A 17,244-nucleotide genomic window follows, 5' to 3' on the forward strand; every position below is an offset into this window, starting at 1 on the left:
AAACTTATCCTGTCTGAATAATAATCAAGCCTTTATAGGAAAACTTCACTCTGCGTGTGATTTATTTAATTTAATTTTTGCCAAGTAAAGTCATCAAATGAGCAACAGTTGTTTATCAGTTGTAAGCGAAAAGAGGAGGATGTCAACAATCACAATGAAGAAGTTTATTCTCATTTTGGCAGCTCACTAAATACAGACTCAGATCAGGGGCAATTGGGCTGTAGCTCAGGTGTCAGTAAGTTAAGCAGACCTTGTGTTGTATCTTACAATGTTATGCCTGCAGCTGTATGAGCGCTTGCTTACTGTTGTCATCATTATATAATTATTGGTGTTCAGTTAACTCCCAACTTGTGTGCATGCTCCATGATAGAAAAGAGAGAGATGTACCTGTATGTGTGACAAAACTAGACTGCTGTCATTATAATCAACACCGCTGTCTTTAGTAAAAGCTGTTGTTTCCCTCAGCATACATCAGTAGTAAAAACCGTGACTCTTGAACCTCTGCCCTCTTGAAACAAACCCCCGCCTCACAATAACTGTGAAGTTAATGTAACTATATTGTTGTACACACACTTACAGCTGATAACGATAGTATTATGTTATGTAGATGATCTGCTATTGCTTTACGTTTTTAATGACAAACACATTGCCCCACAATCTGACTGCAAATGCTGGATGCGCTCTCTGAAGGTTGAAGGTGTGCTCGTCGCTGGCATGCAAAACATATATTTTGCCAACTTGTCCATAATAAATTAGTATTATATCACCCCACAGCCCTGCCATTTTTAATCCAAACATTAAAGACACAATATGTAAGATTTTTCTAATAAAATATCCAAAAATCACTTGAAACACTTATGAAGTTTTGTTTTTACACTATCACAAAAGTTCCCAAGGATTTGTAAATCCAGAGAAATTTCTGTTTTAATAATGTCTTGTCCCCTGTCTCTTTTGTAATTGTTGCCCTTTAAGTAACTTAATTTCGGCACTATCCTCAGTGTTTGGTTGTAGAAACTGTGGCAACATAAGTGGACAAATGCGGAAATAAAATAATGTGATAAAACGTAAATTTTTTCATTAACTTGTCATGTTTAAGGTCTTTATTTATTGTTTAATTCTGATCACACAGAATCATCATGTATTGACTTCCTTCATACTAGTTTTCTAACAATGTCATTTAATATTTTCTTATTTTGGTAGTAAACTTCAGCTGATTAACAGTAAATGAAAAATTACAACCTGTTGTTTGCTTCGTCATCACTAACAGAATCTTGTTTGCTCTCTGTTTAGATTTATTAAACCACCAAATGAATCATATGAACTGTGGGAAAAAAGAATGAGATTATTTATACTGGATTTATGTCTTCAAACTGCTGTCTGTCAGAAAGAGACCATAGAGACAACTGTGAAGATGCTGCTGTCATCTGTGTATTATGAGCAATGTGATTTTCTGCTGGATCTGTACTCGCATTTGAAGGACTATGAGACTCAAACAGGCAGCAGTGTCCTACCAGCATTACAGTCAATTTATCAGTCACCTGCAGTCTGGATCATAAACCTCTCAGAGAGAAAGACCTCCATCCTCCTAGAAGTGCTGAAACTCCAAACAGAGAAGAAACCAGTAAAGATAAAAGACTGCACAGATGATGAGAGTGAAGTGAGAGGATTCATCCAGTGTCTGCCGTACATCTCACAACTGAGGTGAGAGTTTTAAGAGTATAATATTGATTTCTGGGTTTGGTGATTGTTTGTCCTGTAGAGAGTTTGTCTGTGTGTTTATGTGTTTTTAATGTAGTGGCTTCATCCAGCACACAGTGATGTAACACACACGACACAACAGCACTTTCATGATAGTCAGAACACAAACACAGAAATTGTCTGACATCAACAGAATCTGTGTTAAATAAATGAATTACTTAAAATTCATGATTTGAAGAAACAAGTCAATTGACAAAATGTATATTTTACATTTAATAATAAGAAATCCAAAAATAGCAGCTATCCACTAAAGAAGAAAACATGATGTGTTTCTTTAATTTGAGATTTTGTACTTACTGTACAACACAAGACAACCAGCTACTATGAACTGAAACAAGCTGTTATTGAATAAAATAATTTAATTTGATATGAGACATTGTCTGATTGTCTCTTTAGTTATCCAAGCCCTTTTCATGTGGATTTAAGTTATTTAAATTATGAGTCACTTGCAAAGTCTTGTTTTATTCTGCACTAAACATTAAAGTGATAATTATGTGTTTCTCTGCAGATTTACTGAGGTTTTCTTTGAGAAGAGAGAATCTATTGTTCAGTTTCTGATGAATCTGTTCACCGCAGCATCAGAGTTTGACACAAATACCGAAGAAAAATACACTGAACTATTAACATCTGTGTGCAACTACAAATATTTCCCCTGTGATGATTATGATTATGATTATGATTATGATTCTGATTATCAGTATTATCTATCTGGCTTTCTGCTGGATCTGTGCTCACATGTGAAGGACTATGAGAGTCAAACACGCAGGAGTGTCCTACCAGCATTACAGTTAATTTATCAGTCACCTGCAGTCTGGATCATAAACCTCTCAGAGAGAAAGACCTCCATCCTCCTAGAAGTGCTGAAACTCCAAACAGAGAAGAAACCAGTAGAGCTGAGAGACTGGACAGATGATGAGAATGAAGTGAGAGGATTCATTCAGTGTCTGCCATACATCTCACAACTGAGGTGAGAGAGTTTTAAGAGTATAATATTGATTTCTGGGTTTGGTGATTGTTTGTCCTGTAGAGAGTTTGTCTGTGTGTTTATGTGTTTTTAATGTAGTGGCTTCATCTAGCACACAGAAATTGTCTGACATCAACTGAATCTGTGTTAAATAAATTAATTACTTAAAATTCACGATTTGAAGAAACATGTCAATTGACAAAATGTATATTTTTCATTTAATAATAAGAAATCCAAAAATAGCAGCTATCCACTAAAAAAGAAAACATGCTGTATTTCTTTAATTTGAGATTTTGTACTTACTGTACAACACAAGACAACCAGCCACTAGAACTGAAACAAACTGTTATTGAATAAATCATTTAATGTGATATGAGACATTGTCTGATTTTCTCTTTAGTTATCCAAACCCTTTTGGATTTAATTGATTTAAATTATGAGTCACCTACAAAGTCTTGTTTTAATCTGCACTAAACATTAAAGTGATAATTCTGTGTTTCTCTGCAGATTTACTGAGGTTTTCTTTGAGAAGAGAGAATCTGCTGTTCAGTTTCTGGTGAATCTGTTCACTGCAGCATCAGCGTTTGACACAAATACAGAAGAAAAATACACTGAACTATTAATAACTGTGTGCAGCTACATAACTTTTCCTTTTGATGAATATTATGATGATTTTGAGGATCAGATTTTACAATGTAATTTCCTGCTTGATCTGTACTCACATGTGAAGGACTATGAGAGTCAAACAGGCAGGAGTGTCCTACCAGCATTACAGTCAATTTATCAGTCATCTCCTGCAGTCTGGACCATAAACCTATCAGAGAGAAAGACCTCCATCCTCCTAGAAGTGCTGAAACTCCAAACAGAGAAGAAACCAGTAGAGCTGATAGACTGCACAGATGATGAGAGTGAAGTGAGAGGATTCATCCAGTGTCTGCCATACATCTCACAACTGAGGTAAGAGCTTTACAAGAAAATAACACAATGCATTGTATTTAGTTCATTTCATTGTTGTCAATTAAATGCCACTGCTACATTGTTGTTATTTAATAGCAAAGTTTGTGTAACTAAGTATTTATGTGGGAAGGCAAACACCAGAACAAAATTTTAACGTCATAGGTTCAGTCTAAATACAGTGTTATGTATACATTCACCAGCCACTTTATTTGGGTAAATTCATTTTTCTGCTGCATTAATTCGAAACATTCCTCAGAGATTATGATTGGTACTAGACTCTTTCACATAGTAATTTCAGTAAATGAACATGAATTTACCGGAATGAGTTTACCGGTAAATACAAAAATGTGCCGTTCACACACGCAGTGACGTTCCGTGTTTTTACCAGTAAGACATCATTCACACATCAGTATCAAAATACAAGTAAACTCGGTGAGAAAGCTGAAGATACCTTTAAACTGGCGCATGGCGAGCTTAGTGTTGTATTTGTAAACAATGGTGGGTTATGTATATATTTTTGGTCTGTATTTTGTTGTTTTCAGTTCTGTGCAAACTCTGTCAGTCGCGCAGTTGCTCAGGACCAAACACTGTGTTAGGTGACTTAAATGGGAACTGAACCGCAACCTGTGTCTTAAACAGCAGTAATGTTTAAACTTTAGGCTTCACAGAGGATGTGCTAAGGACATGGACAATTTGGCAAATTTATGTTAAGCTGTCTTCACAACTTTGATGAAGAAAATGTTGGTGTGAATGTCAAGTGTGCTTGACTTTAAGCAGCATGAGTGTGCAGAAACATCCATTAACAGTGCGACCAGTGCGTCCGGCGACACGAGCGAAAGTGACCGTTGGCGACCGTATGGGCTTGTCCAGCGACGCGAGAAAGTTACGAAAAGTTTAACTTTATGCAAATGTCGAGCGACTTTCGGGAGCGACTACCAATGAGAACAAAGCAGTAGAGTTCACGTCATCCTTCTCTCGTCAGTTACTGGCGTGGATGGTACTCATTTGTTTATGACAAGCAGATTTAGAAACGCCTCATTGAAAGAGACGGGCGACACACAGCAATAACGTCGCTGGCTGTCTGAACGAGGGGTAAGCGCGTCATCTGTTTAAAAACTTTAGGATTGGACCGAAGCTGTCGCGTTGTGACTTCGTCTGTTGTAAATGCCGGTAATCCTTGTTCTCCGTTCACACATAGCGCTTACCAGTAAATGACTGGTAATCTTACAACCTCTCTTACCGGTAAATTGGCATCCCTGATTTACCAGAAAGGTTCTGTTAACACATGATCTGTTGCAATTTACCAGTAAATTACCAGTAAAGACTGTATGTGTGAAAGGGACCAATATTGACATTATAACAGCACACACACAATGAGAATGATGAATTTGATTTGAATGTTGTCTTGTTGGATGTACTGTAGCAAATAGAAGATGGGTGCACTGTGGTGATAAAAAGTATGGATATGATCAGCATTAAAGTTTAAGCTGTGATGTTTAAACGATGCTCAATTGGTGACCAAACCGTGCCATGATAACATCCCCACAGCATTACACCTTCACCAGTATCAACTGTTGATAAAGTAGGATGGATCCATGCATTCATGTGGTTTACATCACATTTTGATCACACATAGTTTTATCTGTATGGTGATGTTAAAATAGAAACTAATGAGACGAAGCACCATTTTCCCATTTTGGTGATCCTGTGAGATATGCTAAACTCATCTGATTCAGGGTTTGTTATGTTGTCCATTCAGAGACACACATAGATACATTACTCTGTAGTATTGAGTGGTTGTTTGAGTTTGTGTTGCCTTTCTATCATCTCAAACCAGTCTGCCCATTCTCCTCTGACATCCACAAGGCATTTTCATCTACACAACTGCCACTCACTGATATTTTCTCTTTTTCTAACTATTCTTTGTAAACCCTAGAGATGTTTGTGCATGAAAATCTCAGTAGATAAGCAGTTTTTGAAATAATCAGACCAGCCGGTCTGGCAACAACAACCATGCCATGTTCAAAGTCACTTAAATTCCCATTTATCTCCATTCTGATGCTTGGTTTGAACTCCAGCGCGGCTCAGTGGTAGCACTGTTGCCTCACAGCAAAATGGGAAAATGACATGGTTCGAGCCCCAGCTATGTCAGGTGGCCTTTCTGTGTGGAGTTTGCATGTTTTCCCTGTGTCAGAGTGGGTTTACTCCAGGTACTCCAGTTTCCTCCCACAGGCCCCAAAAAGATGCCAAATTGTCCCTCCCCAAACCTGTGTCTGGATTAACTTGTTTGAATAAACTTAATGTGTATGAATTAACCAGTTCTCACCATGAATATAGCCATTAAAGAAAGAAAGAACTCCAGCAAGTCATCCTTTCCATGGGTGTCTCTAAATCCGTTCCCTAACTCCAGAGGTTGTGAATCAGTATATTGTGTACACAGGTTTGCCCATTGGTAAGGACCCTAGCTCATTTCACATTGGGACACTGTTCACTTATCTTTCTGTGACGTGACCGCTTAAGCGCTTTCTAATCATTCACAGCTGTTATTCAACAACAACATCTCTCAGACTTAATTTTGAAACACGTGTTAAAGTATATTATGAAAACCGCTTTCATTATTCTCTTATTCACACATCCGTGAATAAATTGGAGGAATATTACATTTAAATATTAAGTAGACTGTGTGTCCTTCATGTCTAGCAATGTGTGTTTATATTGAAACTAAAATAAATGTTTGTCTTTTCATAAGTTCTGTCGCTTTTCCTGAATTTATTAAGTTGGCTTGAGAGTTAAAAAGTCACATGATTTCAATGCTAACTGATTTTTGCCTTGCATTGTGGAAATTTTTTATAGAGCTTTGTTTAAGTGCACTGGAAGTAGAGGTCTACACGGGTCCAAAAATTCCTACCCGAACCCAATCAGACCCGTAAATGTGCTACACTGAACAGACACGGACCCGTCTGTTGTTTTGAAAGCTGGACTCGAAACCGACCCGGACCCGTCTATTATTTAAAAGCTGGACCGACCCCGTCTGGGAAGACACAGACCCGACCGGCAAATATTCTTTAGCTAAATGTTATTAATAAGTCAATAAACAAGTAGCGAAAATAAAACTTTTTGTCTTACCCATAGAAGTTAGTCTTCTCCCTCCTTGTGCCTGACTGTGTTATGCACAATCCTTATTTCCAAGAAAGTTCCATCCATGTTATTCCTCTCTTGACGATTGAAATGCTTAATGCTTATTCCAGCTTTTAAAGTCCACTTTACAGTCATGGTGATTAATAACGCAGTTTTACATCGGGTCAACTTGCTTAATAATGTTTGCCCATTTGGATTATAATAACGATTGCTCGTTCAGTGCCATGGCTGCTTTCGTTAGCTTTACTTCTTTGCAATCATCTCTGTGCTCTTTGAGCAGAGTCGCGAAAACTTTAGATATAACAGCAAGACGGTCAATTTATAATATTATTATAAAAATTAGACAAGTCAGTGCAAAATGCGCGGTACGGAGAAATAGGTCCCGCCATTTAAATAAAAGAGCCAATTGTCAAAGGTAAAGTCATAGCGTCTCACTGCAGAAGCTCCTGACTGGTAGCCAGAGAAACATTAAAAGAGCACATGCGCGTTAGCTGCCTGGTTGGAGCAACCAAATATAAACTTTTTAATGCAATTTTAGCATCATAGAAAAAATGTATGCGACAGTTTATCTAAGTTTTTGTTGCTGTTTTTGAAATATTTAATTATATAAATGTGAGTGTGTGCTCTCTGAGTCCGATCGACCTCGGTTATTACCCACAATGTTAAACAGACCCGGGACCCGAAGTGATAAACCCCATTCACACAGACCTTTTGTCCCAGAAAATACCCGTAAAATTGCCAGACAAGCGTCTGTGTGAACACAAACTCGTCCCGTTAATCTTCTGGGATCGTTGCCGGAAAGAGGACCTAGTCAGATTCCCGGATAACCCTCTGTGTGAACAAGAAGCCGAACGAATGCCGTAATGGGCGTGTCGTAGTGAGGACGCACACGTCATCACAACAAAAGTTATGGTTCAGCTCCCTAAAACGAGAGATAACATGCATATGAACATTCACCACGAGAAATGTTGCAAACTAGATTGAAGCAGTTGTGACGCATAAACATGAAGTTGGTTCAACTCTTTAAAATGAGGGATTTACAACATTCACGACGAGAAATGTCAGCAAACTGGACTGAAGCAGATATCAGGTAAGTTAGCTCGTCACTTACTGCGTTGAAACGGAGATCATTCAGCAACATAAAAGAATATCGCGTCACGTGCTCATTTGAGCTATAATAAACAAAAATACCCGCGCGTCATCCCAACAAGATATATTGTTCAGCTCCTCAAAATGCGGGTTTTAAATGCATATAAACAATCACGATGAGAAATGTCTGAAAACTGTATTAAAGCAGAGATCAGGGAGATCACCAAATATCCACTCAGAAGCTGAGATCATTCACCAGCATTAGAACGGCGCATCACGCGCTCCTTTATAGTCTTATCATAAACAAAAATGCACGCGAGTGGTTTCTGGAGAGAGAAATAATTAATAATATGCACATTTCAGACGCTGCATAGAAGAGAGGGCGGGACTTTCAACAGGTCATGTGTCTTCCCGGGACCATCAGATGCCGGGTAATCATGTCAGTGTGAATGAACAAAAAATCTAAGGATTCCGGAAAAATCCAGGATGCCTTTTACGTGTATTTTACAGAATGTCTGTGTGAAAAGGGCTATAGATTGAGACCCGATCCGGACCCAGCTGATCATTTAAAATATAGACCCAAACCCGTACGGGTCCCGGGTCGGGTCCCAGGTCTCGGGTCTTTTGTGTAGACCTCTAACTGGAAGGATTTTACGATAAAATGTCAGACTCCCTGAATAAGGGAGCTGATTGAGATGCAGCCCATGTCTAGATGCCTAAATGCATTGAGTTGCATATACGATAGGAATCCAATCACATTTAAAACGTTTGAACGGCCAAAAAACACATCAAAAACATTTTTCTTTTCTAATCTGTTTCAAGCTACATCCAGAGGTGGTTTGAAATCCTTTTCAAAACGCATTTCCAAAAATCCATTTCAGTCTGATTACCCTGATCGCATTTGTGTAGCTTTTCGGTTACATCATACTGTCACCTCCTGTAAAACGTAAACCTGTCAGCTGTTGAAGCAGATTGTCGTGCCAGCGCAATGTCATTGCCATAGAAACAGTGCAGAATTTTCAGAAAACGGCAGAATGCACGCACAGATTAAATCTGAACAGTTATGATACACAATATGGACAGCGAGTCTGTCAAATTGAATATGCACCAAAATCAGATTTGGACTGACAGTGTGAACAAGGTTTTAGTCTCGATAAAGAGTCTGCAAATAGCAGAAAAAGTGTGTCACACAGGAACACACTTCATGTGTTGTTGGTTTCAAAGAAGCGAAAAAATCTTGATCATCAGATGAACTGTTGGCCAATTCCTTAAGGGCTCGTTTTAGTTGTGCGTAGGTCCTACAGTAAAAGTAGCAGCTTGGCAATTTAACCCACATACGAAGAAGAAACAGCAACTTGTTGTGTATGATTAAAGAAGACTTCCAATAATGGAAGTAAATAAACAGCGGCTTTTGTTGCATTTTGAGTTAAATCACTCCTCAACTTGGCCCATCTTTGTTTTCACCGTCGCAAACGGAAATGCCTATGACGCAGTTTTTGTACCTGACGGGAGGGGTTCCGGTGGACCAATCACATCGTTTGTGGTCCGCTTAGAACTGACGCGCTGTTAAAAATTTGGCGAGTTGCACGTCAGGCTACACAGAGCTACGCAGAGGCTACGGATAACCTACGGCGTAGCTACGGCATAGATCTTACCCACGACTATAAATTGGGCTTTAGTGTGGTCCAAAGGCTCCAGAATAAATAACATTTAAATTAAACTGGCCATCAGAGCAATTCAATTGGTTTAGTAAGAGCAAGGGAAAATAAAATGAAGTGATTTTTAAATAAAATTGTAAGGAGTAAAAAGAAATGTTTCTCTTAAAAAAATTTAATAAAGTAAAAATATTGATTTTTAATTGTACTCAAGTAAAGTAAAAATCCCCCAAAATAATACTTGAGTACAGTTATCAAGTTAAATTACTTAAGTACTTTACACCTCTGCCAGCCACTTTAGGCACATTCATTTTTCTGCTTTAATTATTCAAGGCAAAGATTTAACAAAGTGCGGAAGAAATTCTCCAGAGATTATTGTTGATATTGATATGATAGCAGCACACGGTTGCTGGGAATTTGTTGGTTGCACACTCATGGTTGTGCATGAAAATCTCAGTAGATTAGCAGTTTTTGAAATACTAGGACCAAAAGGTCTGGCAACAACAACCATGCCACATTCAAAAAACATGAACAGACAAATCCAAATTAAACCCTGTGGCTCGTAATGACACATTGATGTCCTAAGACACAAAACGATCGGTACCGAAACCGAACAGTATTTAGATTATTTTTTTTACCTCTAATACAGCACTATTCCCAAAGCAATACACATACGCATACATTTTTCAAGATTTTCACAAAAGTTTAAAGCCTTCCAGAAAATGCTCTTCTTCAAAAATATAAACATACAATATCAAATGAAAGAACAGACCCTCTGCTTTAAAAAAAGATCATCCTACTTTCATTAGTTCTCTTTTTATCACCTCTCAAATATGGGTAGGTTTCTTCAAAAACACTAAATTTTGAGAAAAAAAGCTGAGATAATTCCTGTTTTTGTGAAGGACTTTTGATAAAGATCAGATGCAGAGTGATCCTCAAAACTTACACCACATACAGCTGTTTGCCCCAGGGTGGGTGTAGGCAAGTTCGGTCCTACAGAGCCGCAGTCCTGCAGAGTTTAGTTCCAACCCTAATCAAACACACCTGAACAAGCAAATCAATGTCTTTAGGAATTAGAAATCAGGTTAGATTATCAGTGCTTAGGCTAAAATATGCAGGACTGCGGCTCTCTAGGACCGAACTTGCCTACCCCTGCCCTAGGGCGATACTTACAGGTTTTATAAATTGCCACATGGTGGATAATAGCAGTATTGCGCATTGTGAAAATTCACAGCTGTCATTCATCAACAACCGGCAAAACCAACATCTCTCTGACTTAATTTTAAAACACTTGTTAAAGTATATTATGAACACTTTCATTATTCTCTTAGATATCTGTGCATTAATTGGATGAATATTAAGTAGATTGTGAAGATAAAATAAACGTTTCATAAAGTTTATTAAGTTTGCTCGCACGATTTCAGTTGGAGAGCTTCAGAAAAGGTCACATGATTTTCAGTAAGGGAACATGAGGACCATCGATGCTCCATGCACTGGAAGGATTTTGCAATTGAGACACCCCTTAAACGTCCAACTCCCTGATCACTACTCAGACCACTAAACAAGGGAGCTGACTGAGATGCAGCCCATGTCTAGATGCCTAAAGGCCTTGAGTTGCTGCCTGTGATTAGCATTTTTTGTTTACAAGCAATTGAACAGTTATACCTAATAAAATGGTTGGTGAGTGTATATTATGCTCTTAAAACCATTGTAACGTTTGCACTGTTAAGAGACATTCTGCTGTCTGAATTTCATCTCTTGATATTAGGCAGAAGTCATGTTTTTCAAAGTTTTTCATATTATCCAGCACTAATCAAAAAAGTCTCATTAACATTTGTGTCTTTACAGATTTAATCAATTTTCCTGTCAGCGTGAGCCTGAAAAGTGTTTCCAGTTCCTTGTGAATCTGTTCACAGCAGCATCAGATTGTGAAACAGATACAGAAATAAATTACACTGAACTATTAACATCTGTGTGCAGCTACACATCTTTCCCCTATGATGAGAGAAACTTTCATGGTTTTCAGTTTCATCCGGTTCAATCTGGTTTCCTGCTGGATCTGTACTTGCATGCAAAGAACTATGAGACTCAAACAGGCAGCAGTGTCCTACCAGCATTACAGTCAATTTATCAGTCATCTCCTGCAATCTGGACCATAAACCTCTCAGAGAGAAAGACCTCCATCCTCCTAGAAGTGTTGAAACTCCAAACAGAGAAGAAACCAGTAGAGCTGATAGACTGGACAGATGATGAGAGTGAAGTGAGAGGATTCATCCAGTGTCTGCCATACATCTCACTGCTGAGGTAAGGGCTGTACAGGAAAATCCCACTCTGCGTTGTATTTAGTTTATTTTAGAGCCCGACCGATATATCGGCATGCCGATATTATTGGCCGGTATTAGACATTTTCCAAACTATCGGTATCGGCATTCATAATGGCCGATAAATGAATATTTAAAAAAAAAAAAACAGACTTATCAGCCTTCAACCATGTCATGAGTGTTGCCATTAAATAGTTTGTCCACCAGAGGGCACTACTCGTGCTCTCCCTGTTGGCAACACTCGTGTATAACACGTCATAAATTCTGCAACCCGCTGATACCGCCAGACCCGGGCAGAGAGAACAGCGGTTTGGTTCATGGTGAGTTGGTCACGAGACATACATTGCTTGAATAACAATTAAAAGAACATCCTAATCAGGTCTCTTAACTCAAATTAGCATGACAAAATGTGTGACTATCATGTCCAGTTTTGCTGCTGTTAAATTAGCCGAGAGTGAAGCGGAATTACCTAGTAATGTTATCTTGTTACAGTGTAGTAGGGCTGCACGATTCCAGGAAAAATGATGATCACGATTGTTTTGCTCAAACTTTTGATCACGATTAGAAATCACGATAATTCTCTAAGTGAAGAACTTCTATTCACTTCAGTATTTTTATTACACTTTACAGCCATGTATATTATTAATATTATGTATATGTATAATTAATATTAGGCTATATATATTATATATATTATAAAATATTTTATTGTTTTGTAATATTCACAGCTCCCATTCTCTTTTTAAAACATTTAAAATCATTCCACAAAATTTTGCATAGATTTTGCAAAAGAAATCCGCAAGAATAGCAAAAATAACTCCTTACACAGATTCAATTTTAGCAGATACTTACAGCAATTAAAACATTTCAGTTTTGTTTTAACTGTCAAAATAATTAAATATCTTTTATTTCTTACATTTTAGAGCATTTTGTGTTTGTTAAATTAAGACAAGCGGTTAGCGGCCGACTGCAAGTTAATGACATATTTGATCAATTGAGCCTCTCAAATTAACACTTCACTTGCCTAAAATAACATTTATATAAAATATATATTTTCAGCATATAACAATGTTTGTTTAAATGTTTATTATCAACACACACTATTTTTAAAAAGCGGAGGCAGGCTGCTCTGCTGCTCGCAGAAGCGACGGAGTGCAGAAAAATAACGAAAAGGGCTATACAATCAAAACAAAACGAAATAAACATGAAAAGAAATAAACATGCAGGTTGCCTTACCTTACACATTCGCAATGCATTGATTAAAATGTAATGCTTTAACACAGCTATTCGTGTATTAAACAGTTAAACTAAAAAAGTCTAATCTCAAACAAGAAAAAAATGACAGCATTCTTACATGACTACAGGAAGAAGTATTTTATAGATTGTGTCTTGGATGCTGTGTGCATATATTATGCGCAGTATTTAAGGTTTTAATCCAGTCCTCTATTTATATATTTTCCCCCGGTGCTGCGGGCGGAGACGCTAAACACCTTTGCAACAGGTGTGCGCGTAGCGGACTCGTGCGATAGGTTAAACGTCTTTCTTTTACAATCATTAATGGCTCAACGTTTCTTTTAATTAAATTGAAAAATATAATAAGATGAAGCCTAAAAAAGCCAGAGGGGGATAAAAAGGCTGAAATTCAGGGCTCTATAAATATATATATATATATATATATATAGGCTATATGTCGTGGATGATCAGGTTTTTTTATGGTTGCGGCTTGTGTCTTCAGGTTTTAAAAAAACTTGATATTTCACGTTTGGATGAAACAAAAGCACAGTTTGCACAAGACTCGTAACTTACCTAATCAACATCACTTTCCTCAAATCCGAAATATCCAAACAATGGAGTATAAGACCCTTTTCGGGAACTAACGTACGTAGGCTATTTCTGCACTTTCTTCTTGCTCTGCCATTATGTTCGTTCAAGGTGAATGACTGTAAATCTCGTGATGCCAACTTAATTCTATCATAACACAGACCGCGCTTGCAAATATCCACTCCGTATACTCTGACTCGCCCAAATCAAGCAAACACGTTGCTTGATTCTAGACCATCTGCTTTATGCTTGGTCTTTACACATTAATCGCGACGATTGTCTTTAACTAATCGTGGGCCGCACATATCGTTATCATGATAAAAATACGATAAATCGTGCAGCCCTACAGTGTAGTTGACTGACTGTCCTTTTAACTTTTGACAATGTGACTGAAGTATTTCTTTAATAGTGTCACTCCTTAGCCTGTTATATTGAAAATGTATGTTTTACAATTTGCAGTGTGACGTTATCCTTTGCTAAATTATGGCTCATCATAGACGCCACTATCAGTGGAAGACCGCTAACATTAACGAGGTTGGAAACCACAACGAACTTATTCCGCCTAAATAAAGTGATTACTGTATTTATAACTAGCATATCGACTGTGTTATCCCTGCATTGTAAAATGAAAGTTAGACTTGCGGGGAGTGAACATTTAGACATAGAGAAAAAGTATCAAACGTAGCTTGTGCATAAAAGTAAGCTTTTCTTTTACACGTGTGTGAAATCCACTGACGCCAAGTGTGCGTTGCAGACTGTCATTCAGCCGGAGCATTCACATAATGGATTTAGATCGCTAAACAGTAGGTTTAAGAAGGCAGGCAGCAACTGATGATTTAAAATGGTTTAATGTAGCTTGAAGGAACGAATTTAAAAAGTGCATGTAAAGGATAAGCAAGCTGACATTGTAGTATACCGGAATATAAGACGAGTTTTTTTTTTATTAACTAAAACTTGCCGAGAGAGAGGGAGAGGGAATATATGGGTATATATGGTAATTATAGGGTATAAGGCAATATAGTGACTAATTATTACACACGCACACAAACATTTAGGAGTGACCTTTATCTTGTTTAATGATAATATAAATGATGATGATAGTAATAATGTCATCATTATTTTTTGTAATTATTACTGTCAATAATAATAATAATAATGATAATAATGCTGGTAGAAGTAATAGTTGTGGCTGTAGCAGCAATCTGTTAGGGAAATCTGTTAATGTTTTGTTGCACGTTTCTAAAAAAAAAAATTATCGGCCGATATATCGGATTATCGGATTTTAAAACCAACAAACATTTGTATCGGTATTGGCCTTCAAAATCCTTTATCGGTCGGGCTCTAGTTTATTTCATTGTTCAGTTGTCGCTTATTACAAGATCAAATGACACATCTGAAATGTAAATCTCTGTAATTATGATCTCGCAAATTTCGGTTCTCTGATGATTAGTATGGCTGGAATAAATGTTCTGAGATCATTGCACAATCGTGTGCCGCATGAAAAGGCCATATCGATAGCAGAAACATTGATCAGCAACACTGTGATTGGCCGGTTGTTTCAATGGTCAAAAAAGCACGCCCAAGTTTTTTAACCAGTGCAGAGCAAGAGCTGTTAATGGAAGTTTTAGAATTATTGTGAACTTTTATGACCCTGCTGTATACCCAGCTAGAGCTATTTAAAGGAATAGTTCACTTTAAAATGAAAATTCTGTCATCATTTACTCGTCCTCGTGTTGTTCTAAACCTGTATGAATTTCTTTTTTAGATGAACACAAAAGAAGATATTTTGATAAATGATGGTAAACACACAGCAGTAAGTGACCATAGACTTACATAGTAGGAATAAAAAAAAATGATTTAATTTAATGGGTACCGTAAACTGTTTGCTTACCATCATTTATCAAAATATTTTCTTAGTCATTTATCACAATACTTCCAAAATATTTTTTTCCTACTATGGATGTCAATGGTCACTTACTGCTGTGTGTTTACCATCATTTCTCAAAATATCTTCTTTTGTGTTCATCAGAAAAAAAATTCATACAGGTTTAGAACAACATGAGGATGAGTAAATGATGACAGAATTTTCATTTTAAAGTGAACTATCCCTTTAATCTATCTTTTTTAATTATGTGTTGAATTTAAAAAGCTCTTCATATTAATTGTGCATCTTCCGCAGATTGCACTTATAAAAATGGGGAAGATGTGACAGCAACAGACTTTTAGCATCACCTCCGCTTAAAAAGTGCAATCTTATCTTATAAAATAGCCTTGCTTAGTTTAAGCTTACGGACCTGTAGCTCTGAGAGCAACTCCAGGATAAGCGTCAAATAAACCAAGATCAAGACAAATCCTTAACAATCAAATCCAGCTTACTGAGTTAGCAATGTATGAAGAACGAGTCCCTGAGCTAAATTTTAACACTTCACAGGTACAGTTGTCAAAATGCAGTGTTATCCATACAATTACCAGCCACTTTATTAAGTACATTAATTCTGCTTTAATTCATTAAGCCAATGATTTAACAAAGTGCTGAAGTGGAGAATCATTACCTGGGCAGGATGTTTTTACTTCTTTCCTGTGTTTATTTCAATTATGTTAGGGATAAAGTCTGTTTATCAGACTTGGACTGATTCTCAATCATAGCTGTGATGATGTTAACTACATTTTTTTTTCATTTGTGTAGGAATGCTGAGCTTTGTATCCCATCAGTGTGTAAAGTGTTTGGTCCTAAAGTGAATAGAGATGAGGTGACTCCTCTGCTTCAGGCTCTGGGGTTTACAGTCACTCTGAGTGAAAAATTACCCAGCAGCACCTGCAGATGTGTGGGGAGAGTGTTGAGTCTCTCATCCTCAAAACTAAACCTGACTCTAAAGCCACAAGCAATCTCTATCAGAGGTGTTAGACGACTCTTCAGACACATCACACACCTACAGAAACTCAGGTATGAGATACATTCAGTGTAATATCTCTGTGATTAATGATACATCATGAAATATCTCTTGTAATTATTGCAATAATGATGGATCCATCATCTGCCATTACCACCATAATTTAACAGCTTGCATAACTTCTTGGTTGGACTGATAGACACCTAACTGTCTTTACAGTTTGTAATGTAATGTCTTAATGTTATACACTCTTCTTTTAGGTAATATGATTTAACAGTGGTGAATACAGCATACAGCAGTGATTAAATCTCTGACTTTGTCTTTAACAGTCTTGAAGACAGAATGGTGATGATGATGATCAAAGCACTGAGATCATTTAATGGTCGTTCTTCACTGATCATAGAGGAACTTTCATTGATCACAAAAGACTCAAAACAAAATCACTGTAGGATTGTGAGCAGCTTAACTTCTCTCCTGAGACGACTGTCCGTCCAACGTCTGGATCTTACTGAATGTAAAATAGATGCTGTGTCTGTCACTGCCATGTTGTGTCTTCAGGGACTCCAGACTATCAGGTTTGTGTTCATCCAAATTTATGGACTCATTTATGTTGAGTAAATCAAATTATTTCACAGTCTGGTTGTGTCTGT

At 37.3% G+C, this 17,244-nt stretch overlaps 1 protein-coding gene across 1 annotated transcript in view; it reads left to right on the top strand.

Moving 5' to 3' along the window:
• LOC135770741 (uncharacterized) overlaps positions 1-17,244 on the top strand; it is a 37,522-nt gene that overhangs the window by 14,730 nt on the left and 5,548 nt on the right. Inside the window, exons 5-10 of the mRNA XM_065280512.2 lie at positions 1,291-1,701; positions 2,267-2,725; positions 3,230-3,679; positions 11,410-11,865; positions 16,390-16,647; positions 16,924-17,169. Coding sequence (XP_065136584.1) covers positions 1,291-1,701; positions 2,267-2,725; positions 3,230-3,679; positions 11,410-11,865; positions 16,390-16,647; positions 16,924-17,169 — 2,280 coding nt within the window. The remainder of the gene's footprint in view (positions 1-1,290; positions 1,702-2,266; positions 2,726-3,229; positions 3,680-11,409; positions 11,866-16,389; positions 16,648-16,923; positions 17,170-17,244) is intronic.

This window comes from Paramisgurnus dabryanus, chromosome 8 (genome assembly GCF_030506205.2).
Source record: "Paramisgurnus dabryanus chromosome 8, PD_genome_1.1, whole genome shotgun sequence".
NCBI classification, from domain to species: Eukaryota; Metazoa; Chordata; class Actinopteri; order Cypriniformes; family Cobitidae; genus Paramisgurnus; species Paramisgurnus dabryanus.